The sequence below is a fragment of the Lepidochelys kempii genome, chromosome 14 (genome assembly GCF_965140265.1).
Source record: "Lepidochelys kempii isolate rLepKem1 chromosome 14, rLepKem1.hap2, whole genome shotgun sequence".
Taxonomy (NCBI): Eukaryota; Metazoa; Chordata; order Testudines; family Cheloniidae; genus Lepidochelys; species Lepidochelys kempii.
Genome location: NC_133269.1, coordinates 7663449 through 7677507, shown reverse-complemented (window position 1 = coordinate 7677507; position 14059 = coordinate 7663449). Strand labels below are relative to the sequence as shown.

Sequence of the window (14059 nt, the reverse complement as noted above, 5' to 3'; positions counted from 1 at the left end):
TCTGATAACAGGACATATGCAAATCTGTGATTGTACCGTTCCCCACCCCACCCCCTTGCCCTTTGTTTCCCAAGCAGTTATATTTCTTTTCAATAAATGAATCTTCTTTTCAATAAATGGATTTTTTGGCTTTGAAAACATTCTTTATTATTGCATAAAGTGAAAGATACCTTAGCCCAGGAAAGAAACAGGCACCACAAGTCAGCGTAGCAAACACAGATTCCTACTAACATTGGAACCACTGCACTTCACTTGCATGCAGGGCACCAGACGTTACTCGTGGCTTTCAGTCTCAAATTGCTCCCTCAAGGCATCCCTAATCCTTGCAGCCCCATGCTGGGCCCCTCTAATAGCCCGGCTCTCTGGCTGTTCAAATTCAGTCACCAGGTGATGAACCGCTGAGTTCCATGCCTGAGTGAATCGTTCACTCTTCCCTTCACAAATGTTATGGAGGATACAGCACGCAGATATAACCGTGGGGATCATGTCATCGGCGAGGTCCAGCTTCCCATGCAGATAGCGCCAGTGGCCCTTTAAACGGCCAAAAGCACACTCCACAGTCATTCTGTACTGGCTCAGCCTGTTGTTGAACTGCTCCTTGCAGCTGTCAAGGCTCCTTGTGTAGGGTTTCATGAGCCACGGCATTAAAGGGTAAGTGGGGACTCCAAGGATCACAATGGGCATTTTGACTTCCCCTATGGTGATCTTCTGGTCTGGGAAAAAAGTCCCGGCTTGGAGCTTCCTGAACAGGCCAATGTTCCGAAAGATGCGTGCGTCACGCACCTTTCCGGGCCAGCCTGCGTTAATGTCAATTAAATGCCCATGGTGATCCACAAGCGCCTGGAGAACCATAGAGAAATACCCCTTCTGATTAACGTACTCGGAGGCTAGGTGGGCTGGTGCCAGAATTGGAATATGCATGCCATCTATTACCCCTCCACAGTTAGGGAAACCCATTTGTGCAAAGCCATCCACAATGTCATGCATGTTACCTGGAGTTATGGTTCTTCGGAGCAGGATGCGATTAATGGCCCTGCAAACTTGCATCAACACAATTCCAACGGTCGACTTCCCCCCTCCAAACTGGTTAGCGACTGATCGGTACCTGTCTGGAGTTGCCAGCTTCCAGATTGTAATAGCCACCCACTTCTCCACCGTCAGGGCAGCTCTCAATCTCATGTCCTTGCGCCGCATGGCGGGGGCGAGCTCCTCACACAGTCCCATGAAAGTGGCTTTTCTCATCCGGAAGTTCTGCAGCTACTGCTCGTCATCACAGACTTGCATGACGATGGGAAACAAGCACTGAGTGGTGGGATCACGAGCCCAAAAGTGGCGTTCCACGGTGGTGAGCATGTCCGTGAATGCCACAAGCAAATTCATGTCATATGCGTTACTCGAGTCGGTATCATCGTTGGAGCCCTCACTGTCACTTTGGATCATAAAGAATAACTCGACTGCCAAACGTAATGTGCTGGCAAGACTCGTAAGCATACTCCTCAGCAGTTTGGGCTCCATTCCCGCAGACCGAAAGGGAAGACAGAGCGCGCAGCACAAAGAATGTTGAAAGATGGCGTCAAATGTGGATGGAAGCACAGGGATTGCTTGGATGTGAACTGATACATCATGGGGCATTGGGACAGGACTCAGAATGCCCCGGCCCCTCCGCCCCCTTCCCACAAGCCACAGCGCCAGAATGGGAAGAGGTGCTCTGTGGGATAGCTGCCCATAATGCGCCTCCCAATGCCACTGCAAGTGCCACAAATGTGGCCATGCCAGTGCGCTTGTTCCTGTCAGCGTGGACAGACTGCAGCGCTTTCCCTACTGTGCTCTCTGAAGGCGGATTTAACTCAAAGCTCTCTACACCTACAAGTGTGGCCACGCCCTAAGAAATGTCTCACACAACTCCTCTCCCATAATAGCTGTCAATGCTGCAGCCTCAAACTGTCTGGCTTACTGAGGCAGCAATAGTTGTTAAGGGCATGGCTACACTTGCAGATGTAGAGCGCTTTAAGTTAAACCAGCCTTCGTAGAGCACAGTAGGGAAAGGGCTGCAGTCTGTTCACACTGACAGTTGCAAGCGCACCAGTGTGGCCACATTAGCAGCTCTTGCAACTGCCACAGAGAGCAGTGCATTGTGGTAGCTATCCCAACATGCAAGTGGCTGCAAAGTGCTTTTCAAATGGGGTGGGGTGGAGTGAGACAGGGAGTGTGTTGTGTGTATGTGGGGGGAGAGAGAGTGGGCTTTTGGGGGGCTGAGAGCATGTCAGCATGCTGTCTTGTAAGTTCAGACAGCAGCAGATCCCCCCTCCCCGCCGCCTCTCTCTCTCTCTCACACACAGCATTCCACAATAATGGTTGCTTTGTCTCAGGGCAGATAAGCATGCTGGCTGTCAGAAACAGAGGTTTGAAAGGGCATATCCGCATTCCTGCAGCGATTCCAAAACAATGAGAAGAGTGGCCACTTGACTTAAGGGGATTATGGGACGTTTCCGGAGGCTGATCAGAGTGCAATAATGCAACACCTCGTTCACACTGATGCCCGGGCATTTCAGCCAAGGCGCACCAAGCATTAATCTTCTCGCTGAGGTGCAGTACCAGGAGCGCTCTAGCCGTGGAGTCAGAGTGCTCTACGTGCCTTTCCAGTGTGAAGGGGTAGTGAGCTAGGGTGCCCGGGGCTGCTTTAATGCGCTCTAACTCGCAAGTGTAGCCAAGCCCTAAGAGTTTTGTCTATGTAAGGGGTTTATGGGGTGCCACCGTAGGTTCCAGTTTTACATTTAACAGCACAAATGTTTTGCAGGCAATCCAAATAGACCACTGTTTGGAAGGATACAAACTCAGCAAAAGTTAAAGTTATTTAGCAACCAAAACAGGATGCAGGATAGGAGCAGCATTTGGGAATGCCAGCCCAAGGGGTTAGTATTTATCAAAATAAAGTAAACAAAATTTCAGTCCAAGCCCTGTACAGCAGCTGCCAAGCATCTCTTTTTTGTATTTCTGTGCCTGAAGTGTCCTGATGATGTATTCATCCAATTCTTTGAGGCTTGCAGCTGTGGGACCCTTCTTGCCAACTCTTGTGAAAGAGCTTTCCTCCAAAGCTTTTTATCTGATTCATTTTAAAGGCAACGTGTTACTGGGAGAAGAGGTATTAAAAATGTGAAATTTCAGTAAAGCAAAAATATATATACCAAGCTCCAGAAGAAGTTATTTTGGGGTGAAAGAGAGACGAAAAAGAATCCAAAATCCCATATGGCTTCAGTTGGTTAGTTTTGAAAAAAAAAAAAAAAATTTGCTTCCAAGGACCAAATTGCCATTTTTATTTCAAGTCATTTTCTGGACCCATGACAATGGAAATGCTGACAAGCCGTTATTCATAATAGCACAAGTGGTACCACAATTATTATATACATTGAGAAACTATAACCAACAGTTGCCTTGGAATCCACAGAGCTGTTAACTGTGGGATGGAAATGCTTTCCTGAGCCACAGTATTTGACAAGTGCACTCACTAAAACGGTGATTATGAAAAAAACTTGACTTGAAACCTATTTTTGTGTATGTTCCACAATGAACAAATTCTGAAAACTTTAATAACCCATAACAAAAAACCTTTTACAGCTTTGCTGTCCTCACATTTTGGAAAAGTGTTTTTTCAAATAAAAATCTGAACTGTGAGGATTTATTTACACAGTTGTATTGCAGCACCTCATTATGTCCAGGTCTTGTAAATAACTTTTAAACCTACAGGGATCATGAAGTAGGATACTCTTTACTTTCTGATAATACACAAATGTAGTGTAAATGAGCTCCAGTGGGAATGAAGAGAATGAATATTGCCTAAAGATAATATTGAAAAAACATATAATCAATGTTTTTCTTGTTGTTGAATTAGATCTTAAAATGTTAATATCGGATTAATATCTAGAGTACTTCTGCCTTCCCCTCCCTTCTAGGCACTGTGTCTCATCCCTGCAGGTCTGACAGGGATGGATCACTGAAGTCAATAGCACAATGGTAAATAGGTTGAGAACCATTGATCTAGAGAGACTAAACATTTCAAGCAGATTTGTGAATTATAGAAATATAGGGCTGGAAGGGACTTCAAGAGGTCACCTACTCCCCCCCCCCCCATTTTGTTTGTCTAACCTGTTCTTAAAAACCTCCAAGAATAGGGATTCCATAACTTCCTAGGTGATTCTGTTCCAACATTTATGCCCTCTGTGTGATCACTGAGCCACATGGCAACTTCACGGATCACATTCTTCCGGGGCCTGTCCACACAGGCTGGCTCAAAAGTTCCCCACCAAACTTTTCTTGAGAGCATCTCTGACCAAATCAGCTTCATGTGTGGACCTAATCAATTCAACAGCCCTCTGAAACCTAATTCTCAAATTTACTCTAGTGCAAGCCCCAAGGTCTTTTTCATGAAGGGGAATAAGTAGGACATCAGGTGCTCTTGGAAAACCGCAGGCAGAATTGATTAAAAAAATGGGAGGAGAGAGCATGAAAGCCAATTGGCCTGACCCGTCCATGGGAGGTGGAGGACTAGAGTGTCAGGGAACCACAGCTGAACCTAGATCCTGTTCATTGCCTTCTGCTGCCTGAGCTAATGAACCCGGCCTCCTGGGCTGAAGGCTCGAACTGGCACAATCTCAAATCCTGCAGCAGATCCAGATGCCTGGCTGCTCAATAGCGTTCCACAACCACAGCTGTGTCTCCGCTCCTGCCCTCAGCTCTCTTCTTGCTCTTAGCCCTTAACTCCAGATCTCTGCTTCTTGTCCCTGGTTTCCTGCTCCTGTTCTGGCTGATACTCCGGCTCCAACCGGCTCCAACTCCGGCTCCAACTTGCTCCCTGGACTTGATGTTCATATTCTGACCATGGCTTTGATGCTTGGCTCCTGATTTCTGGCCCTCAGCTCTAGTTTGCTCCCTGGACTTGACATGTGGCTTGTGAACATTGCTCTGACCTCTGGCTCTGGCTCTCGCTCACCCTGACTTGATAACCTGGCTCCTGATGCTGCCATTAGGCCTGCCTAGCTGTTTCAATCACTACACCAGCCTCCTGCCCTGAACATGAGGCAAGCATGTCCACAGCCCAGTCATGACACAGAGAAGGAGAGGCCTGGTTCCTGCCTCACCAAGTATGCACTTCTGCCTTCCCCTCCCTTCTAGGCACTGTGTCTCATCCCTGCAAGTCTGACAGGGATGCTATTGACTTCAGCGGAGCCAGGATTTCGTTTTAAATGTTATGGTGCCTCAGGCCTGTTCTGCTACATATGCTAGTTCCATCCTTCTGCTCATCTATTGGCAAGATAAATAAGTATGAATCCCATTCAAAAAGATCCGTCGTTCTTAGAGGGAAAAGTCTATGATTAAACTGGACCAAACAGTGGTAAAAACACGGTTGCTCTCTTCAAGTCAGGCTTAACGACCCTCTCAGAGCATTTACTTTATGCCACTAAAACATCATGGAAGTAGGGAGAATAAATACTTCCAGACTTCTTGTTATATAGGACCTTGCTTTTGGCTTTGACACAGAGTTAGCTCAGTGCACTTGCTGTTTTCTTCCTTAGTAGTTCGGGCGTTCAGTAGACCTTCTCTGGCAGCAAGCGCAGTCTATCCAATATTTACACAGTCCAGCAGGTCCTAGACTATCTGCTATCAATGTCTAAACAAATGTGACCAAAGACTCATTCTGAAAGCCAACGTAATTCAGCTTTACAGGGTACTATGCTTGGGGGAAAAGCCACCTTTTCCTTCCATGTTAGGATTTAAAATTTGAAAATTTTTTGAAAGATTTTTGTCAAATGCTGGTAAATATCTTTGACACATGAAAAGCAGTTCCGAGACTTTCCGCTACACCCTAAGGCCTATTATTAGCTAATCCCACAAACAATAAGTGATGAGAGAACCAGAAAAGATTTGTTTTAGCTCTCCTGAGGAGCCAGAACCCAGTTGCTGCTTAGGTGAATGATCCAAAACTTCTACGCTTATAAAACTGGGACAGAAATCTTTTGAGATTTAGGTGCAGTAAAGTTTTTGAGATGTTTAACCACAATGCTGGTGCTTAACAAATAATTGGTTTTTGTGCCCAGTGCACATTCGATGCAAACTGCAAAACATTTTGTCTCAGTTCTAATTTCAATCACATTATCAAGAATCCACAGGAGACTAAGGACATGCAGATGCAATATATTCCTGCATTCTAGACAATCATCTGTCTAAGACCACTGTATTTCAATATAAGAGAATTTGAGGCAAGCATCCTTTTAAAAAAATTGCTCTATCAATACATGGCATTGGTGAACCCAGACCGACAGCTGAGGTTAATGACTAGGCAAAGAACAACTGTGGCAGCAGCAAGCTCTTTGTTGCCAATGCTGCAAGCACATCTGCTGCTCTTCAGAGTATCAACTCAATTAGGATAGCGAATGAGAAAATGCCAAAGAAGAAATTCTGAGCAATACGCACCGTTGACTTGGGGTGCTGTCTGAACAGAGTCCATTTTCTACTTTAAAAAAATTATAATTATTTTTAAGAAAAACACTAAAGCAGTCTTTCAAAAGAACAAGCTACAACCCATCTACCTTGGATTTAAACAGAGTATTATTTCCTTAGTTTCTCCTGTGCTGCTAGATAATTTTGTATTGCAAATCAATAGTCTGTTTCGCCTCCCTAATGAATCTCCCTGATAGAGTCTTTCTGTCCATTTAAAATATTTTTAGCTTGCTATTAAAAAGGATAGATACAAGATATGGACAGGAGAGCAGGCAATACAGATTTCTGTCCAGCACATTCCTAATTCTTACCAAATCGCATTGTGTTATTATACACAGTGAATATTTTTTTTTATATCTTTATACACCTGTGTAGATAAACTGTTCCTCTTCATTGAGATGTGTATACACTGCAGTAACAGACAAATCTTTAAAATCTGTGACAAGTTGGGTGAGGTCATCTCTTTTGGCCCAACTTCTCTTGATGAAAGAGACGAGCTTTCAAGCTACACAGAGGAGCTCTTCTGCAGAGCTCTTCTTGCCCCTTTCACCAACAGAAGTTGATCCAATAAAGGATTTTTCTTCACCCACCTTATCTCTCTAATAGCCTGGGACCAACACGATCACAACAACACTGCAAACAAATAATCATGTGCACCTCTGACCTTGGAATCTCACTGAAGCTGTCCAGTTCTGCTAGTCAGATCTAAATACATTAATACCTCCTGCCCTAAAACAACTTCTATTTTTTTCCTCTTGGAAACTTTTCTTAAAACAGACACTTGAAAACTACAAATATTGTATCTTCAATACTCAGGGAATAAATGATTGAATCTGCTCTGTTTCTTCAACATGATGATGGCATGTGAAAAGAACGATCAGCACTTTAGAAACTACAATCATTTTACCCTCTTTGAAACTTTGAAGAGACATTTATAATACAAAAAGCTAACAAAGAATTTGATTCTGCTACACTGGAGTTAATGGAAGTTTTGTTATTGATTTAAAAGGAAGCAGGATCAGACCCACAATGCATAAAAAGATGAAAATATTAACTAATGTCTATAGGTCATGGCTAATTGGTGAGTTGGCAAGATTTTGCAACTGATCTTCTGCACTCTTTAAATTCAAGCGTTTTTCCTTCTAGTCAAAGTACCATGAGAGGTTAAAATGAATGAATCTAAAGTAGTTTCAGATACCAGCTTCCAGGCGGGATACTAAAACAAGTTAATGTAAAATAGAACTACTTGTTGTCAATATACTGCTCATTGTTCAGTATTTGAAAAGTCTTCAAAATTGCCTTCGTTTCCAATTACAATCCTATACTTTGAACCCTATTATAACTATTTCAGGACATCTAACTAATGCTGAATGACAACTTCACCCTGGTAGCCTAATTCAACATAACTGTTCAGCACATGCCTAGCAAAGCAGTTGCTTAAAGTCATCCCTATTCAGCAAAGTAATTAAGCATGTGCTGAAGTCCCACTGAAGTCAATGGGATTTACACATGTGTTTTAAGTGCTTTGTTGAATAATTTTTGCAGTGCAGTTTTAAAGTTAGGTATTTAAGCATGTGCCTTTCTGATTAATGGCCTAAATTAGTACAAATATTTAATTTCTTCAGTGTTATGATTTTCAAATCAATTCCTCCTGATGGTACAGTTAAAATTAGACACCCTGCCACATCGTCTAAGAAATTACTTCACTATTTAGTGAAAGTAACATGCCCGAAATAACAGCACCTTGGAGAAGTTTACTTCTCCTCCATCAGTGGGACGCAAGTGGAAAAAGTTAGCTACAATTAGTCATCACGTGGGTGCTATTCTGATCTTCTGTAGCTATACGTTATCCTTCTCTTTCCTTCCTTTCCAGTGTCTTTTACAAGATGGGATAGAATATTGCCTAAGATATTCTGGTGTCAAAATGATGAAGAAATATAGGTAGGTAGGTATGTATGGGAAAAATGTTGATGGTCCTGTAAAAGTCTTGAAAATTCAGAAATGTGGTTTCCTTTATCATCATAGACAGCCTGACAAGAAAACCCAGACCGTGTGTTCTAAATTATTCTGAAAAATAAGAAAAAGTGAACAACTAAAGGCAATATTCTTTATCATTTCATGTATTTTTGGTAGACTGCACAGCCTGGCATTTAAAGGGGGCAAGACTGATGTTCAATACCTACATATGATGAGAGCAACAACTGATACTTCACTACAGCCAGGAAACAGAGAAAAATGGAGACATCCTCATATCCCTAGAGCTCTGCTCTGGCCTCAGAACTGAAATTAATTCCCCATCACAACAGAGCTATAATGAAGGGACCAGCACTGTCATCTTAAAACCCAAAAGATCACAAAGTTCATATTCTGAAGGCCAATTTTTCCACTGCCTGTTTTAACTGTAAATGTTTCTTATACATTTGCTTTACAGATCCCGCCACTGGAGGAGTCTTGGTCATTTGGGTTGAAATCCTGAAGTCAGTGGCAAAATACCCATGGACTTCAATGGGGCCAGGATTTAATCCCTGCTTATTACTGTTATTACTGGAAGTACTTCCCCAATGACGTCACATTTCATTATTTCTACTGTTTTCAAGTGACACTGTAAATTTAATTAGCGGGGTCTGACATCTGTTTTTATTAGTGTATGGGACTGTCTGGAAAATGAGGGCATGACAATTTATTTGGGTTTTAGATATATTTTACATATTGGTTCAACACAATCTTTACCACCCATGAGATAGAGGAGAACAAGGCTCAACTATACCACCCCCTATCTCCTCCTCCTTTCCTACTCTCCACACCATGAGCTCTTTTAGTGTAAATACATTTTAATCTGAACTACACATAGTATTCTGGAAGTAAGAAGACAAATAATTTACTTTAAATACGAATGAACTGTAACATTTGTCACCATCCTGTAAACACTTCCGGTACACTGCTAGTCACTCCCTAGCTAAAATATAAAAATGATCAACAGAGCAAGGAATGTGTATTTGATGTTTGTTAATGTCTCGGTAACTAAAGGCCAAATTCCATTCTCTGATATGGATAAGGAAGCTCTACTGAAGTTAACACAAGGAATATGTGCCTACTTGAGGGCACACTTTAGCCCCAAACTTGGAAAAACAAAACAAAAAAAATTACACCCCTGCATGAGGCATAACTTCAGTATACTCCCAACAATCCAGAGCCAAAAAAGAAAGCAAATGAAGCACTATAAATGTCTAAGAAAATATTATCAATAAAACACACTGCCTCTCTTTCCCCAGAACGTCATTTTATAATATTTATATTTTGCCTGGAAGAGTATTTGAGACCAAATCCAAATGGCCTTTGTGTGAACTATAGGGCATAACTTTTAGCTGGTGGAGAAAGCTAAGCAGTCTCTTGCCTTTTTTTCCTTTTTTTCTTTCTTTTTGAGTAACTGAGGCCCTACTTTTCAGAACGTTTTAGGTTATTGTTGGTTACCTGAAAAATTGATTTCACAAAGATTTTAAAGTTAATATTCCTGAGTTTTAATTTAGAGCCACTATTATTTCTTTGAATCATGCGTGTATCTATTATAAACAAACCTGCTCTTTTAAATAATAATGAACATAGCATTTCTTAGACTAAAGTACATATTGAATGAAATCCTGGCCTTACTGACATTAATGGGGTATTTTTGTTATTTACTTCAATGAGCCTATATTTCACTCACTGCACATAAACAGGCTACAAATAATGCTGAACACATAACTTATGTTAGTTATTCCAAAGCCCAGGAAAGTTCAAATTAAACCCTTCTATTGTCACCAATTCCCAGAACACTTTTTTTTTTCCTTTTTTTACCTGTGACTTGCAGTTTGTCACCACTGACTTCAACTTTCAGATAAATCCTTCCTCTTTTCTCTGTGTGATCCATTCCACACAGACTTGGGACGTTTATTACACACTGTTTGTGAACATTCATATCGCAAGCTGTGGATCAGGAAAGAAAAGGTTCAGAAAATGATGGTATGTATGAAAGTCAATATATTTATGCTAAATACATACGGTAAACATGAACGGTAACATTATTCTATCACATCCGATTAACTGGTTGTTTGTTTGTTTTTTTACTGACGAAAATGGCTCTCCTTATAAATATCATTAAAAAACACTTAAGTATTAACCACAAAAAAAGGCTCAGCTTCAGTCACCTAAAAATGTGACCTTATTAACGGAATGTAAAAGAGACAAAATGAAGAGTCCATGGACTTGATCCAAAATATTAGAACATTTGCTATAAATTACTGTAACCAATACAGAAATTGACAGGTTGCTTACAGATGAAATACAGAACTGTAAATATTACTGTGCTAATTTCCATAATACCGGCATGGGGGGAGGGAGACAAAATGAGAGAAAAGGCTGGTCATGCAGATGTGACAACAGAAGAGATGTTAAGATCTGGACATGTGATCTAGAGAGAAGGCAGTGGAAAATCATACCCATGTTACCTACCCAGGTGACAGGTTAATGGTGCTGATGCCATCAATGGCAAAGAAAAGGGTGAGTGGAAGGTTTGGGATGGAAGATAAGGAATTAAAATATTAATCATGTTAAACTTAAATTATGATGAGAAATCTAGCAAGAGATGTTAGAGACACAAACTGAGATGCGGGATTTAAGGTGAGAGAGTCCATGCCCCACCCCTGCCACCACAGTAAATATTCCAGGAACATGAGAGAGATGAAAAGAACTGAAAACAAGAAAGTCAAGGGAGGACAAGATTTCAAGGAGATGATGACAGATCATATCATCAGCACACAAGAGATCAAGGAATATGAGGATGGACTAGATAGGGTGTAATATGTGGCCATGAAGAGGTCATTATGAACATTGACTTGAAGTGGAGCAGGAAGTAGCGAGTTCGGAAGGGAAGTGGGATGACACTGGAGGAGAGCAAATCAAGGCAATGGTTGTAGGAAGTGCATTTGAGGAGTCTGGGGGTGGGACAATAGGGAGAATGGCCAGACCAAAGCATGGCTCTGTTGTGACAGTACAAATAATATTTGGGCATTTTAAGCCATCTTCTGTTTTTCTGCCACCCTTTTACATGCCAACAGATGATTCCTTTGCCTATCTTTTGGGGTACACATTCCATAAGAATTATGGTTGTTGCAGGGGTGACTATGAAATATGGGACCTTAGCTAACAGCTGGGCAGAACCAATGTCTCCACAAAGGATTCATCCCTTCCACCCCAAGTAGAACCATCTTCAGAACTGCGATGGCAAATACACTTTAGCCACATCAAACTTGATAGATTGCTTTTTCAGTAACCAAGATGGTTTGCATTAGCATATTTTTACAGCATTTTTCCCACTGGAGGAGGTTTGGCTGATTTATATTGTTTTACTAAGAGAGTCTTCAGTAATGAAATATTCATTTGAAATATACAGTACTGTAATTAACTGTAATTGAAACAATATTTTTCCAGACAAAGGAAAGAGGACGCTTGATGCCTAATGGTTTCCCTTATTATCTAAAAGGCCATTTTAATAACATTAGAAAAACTTACTTACTGTCACATTTCATCCCTTGATGTAGAAGTCCATACAGCAATGACCCACAATGGTCACAGAATGTCGGGCTTCCATATGTGTGGATTTTAAACTTATGTTTGCTTCTGGGATCCTAAAGAGGAAGCAGAAATAGGTTCTTAAGTAATGTCTAATAAAACTGCAAGCCAAATTTCATACATTACTGTAAATGTTGAATACATTAGAGCGCCACAGTTTATGTAGCAGAAAAGCACACAATATGTATTGTAGAATACAGCAAATTCACAAGGTACGTGCTAGCTGAGTGAACCTAGAGTTGGTACAGCTATCAATCTGCAATTAAAATACACATTGACAGGAGCAGGATTGCATACTAAACAACAACAGGATTCAGCCTTCAGTGAACATGGCATATACTAGATCTCTTTATTCACAAGTTGTGATGGAATACATGTAATAGCAGTCATTGCTTCTAAATAAAGATATACGATATTTGGAAAAAAACATGTTTTGGAAGTTTGTTCTGACACTCAGGTAAGCGCTTTAATCTGAACATGGAAAAAACTACTGTAAAATCAGGATATCAAAGATGATGTTCAAATATTGTAAATCTGTTTGATTACAAAGGAAAATTAGCTCATTTTAACTTGACATGCTAAATATTTTACTCAGACTGAAATTCCAACTAAGAAATGTATAGTGACGAGACATCTTAATGCCACTGGCCGCTTGGAAAAGATTTCTAGTTTAGGATCAGTAAAATCATTTAAATCAAACAAATACAGTATGGTAACTTCAAACAGGGTTGCCAACTTTCTAACCATAGAAAACCAAATACCCATGCCTTGCCCCCTTCCCCAAGGCGCTGCCCCCACTCACTCCATCCCCCTTCCCTCCGCCACCCTTACTCACTTTCACCCGGCTGTGGCAGTGGGCTGCGGTGCAGGAGAGGGTGAGGGCTCTGGCTAGGGGTGTGGGCTCTGGGGTGGAGTCAGGGATGAGGGATTTGGGGTTCAGGAGGGGACTGGGGCTGAGGGGTTCAGAGTGAGAGAGAAGGCTCTGTGCTGGGGCAGGCATTTGGTGTGTGGAAGGGGGTGAGGCTTCTGACTGGGGGTGCAGGCTATGGGGTGGGGGGTGTAGGAGGGGGCTCCAGGCTCAGCAGTGGGGCCAAGGGGTTCAGAGTGTGGGAGCGGACTCCAGGCTCAGTCAGGGTTTGGGGTGTGGGAGGGGTACGGGATCTCAGCTGGTGATGTGGGCTCCAGGGTGGGGCCAGAAATGAGGGGTTCAGGGTGCTCCAGGCTGGGGCAGAGGGTTAAAAGTGGATCAGATAAAAAATGACTATGATTTTGAATCTGAAATTAATTACATCTTTCTTTTTCTTTCTTTCTGCTAATTCTCTGACTAACTCCATGAAGAAAGGGATTATGCAATTTTAGCTCCTCCTAGCATTATTACAACTTTATGAATACCTAATTGTCATACAAGGACTCCTTTAACACAGCAAATAGCTACATCTTAATCTAAATGCCACCCTCAACAGGTAGGTGTAGTTGATTAGGCCACTGCCAAATGGGGAGATCCCCAGCTGTAGAGAAGGAGGTACTCGATGACAGGCACCAGGTAGCTCATCCTTCCCCCATCCCGAACCCTCCGACATCTTCTACAAAAAGTTTCTGTGTACATTTTAAATTAATACCAATTGTCATATTATTTTACATTTAGAGTATTACTATACAATCAGCAAAAATAAAGTAACATGTCAACTTAAATCAAGCTTGCCACTAAAGGTCATTTCCGCTTTTCAGATAATACTTGAGACGATTCATAAGAAGAATAAAACACATGAACTGAGATTTCAAGTTGACAGTACATTACATTGTCTGTTTATTTCTCAGCCTGAAATATGTTATGAAAGGAAATGCTGTACAATATTTATTTCATGAACGCTGTCAGTCTAAATTGAACTACACTCAAAATTTTCCAGAGAACATCTGTTTGTTGTTTATTAAAGATATAGTCAATGGGATCTTGTGG

General features: G+C 41.6%; 1 protein-coding gene across 1 annotated transcript in view; it reads right to left on the bottom strand.

Annotated features, from left to right (window-relative positions):
• The window catches only part of PRKCA (protein kinase C alpha), a 324685-nt gene that overhangs the window by 95805 nt on the left and 214821 nt on the right, over nucleotides 1-14059 (bottom strand). The window contains exons 5-6 of the mRNA XM_073311390.1: nucleotides 12047-12158; nucleotides 10330-10458 (exon numbers count right to left, since the gene is read on the bottom strand). Of these exons, the coding sequence (XP_073167491.1) occupies nucleotides 10330-10458; nucleotides 12047-12158 (241 nt within the window). The remainder of the gene's footprint in view (nucleotides 1-10329; nucleotides 10459-12046; nucleotides 12159-14059) is intronic.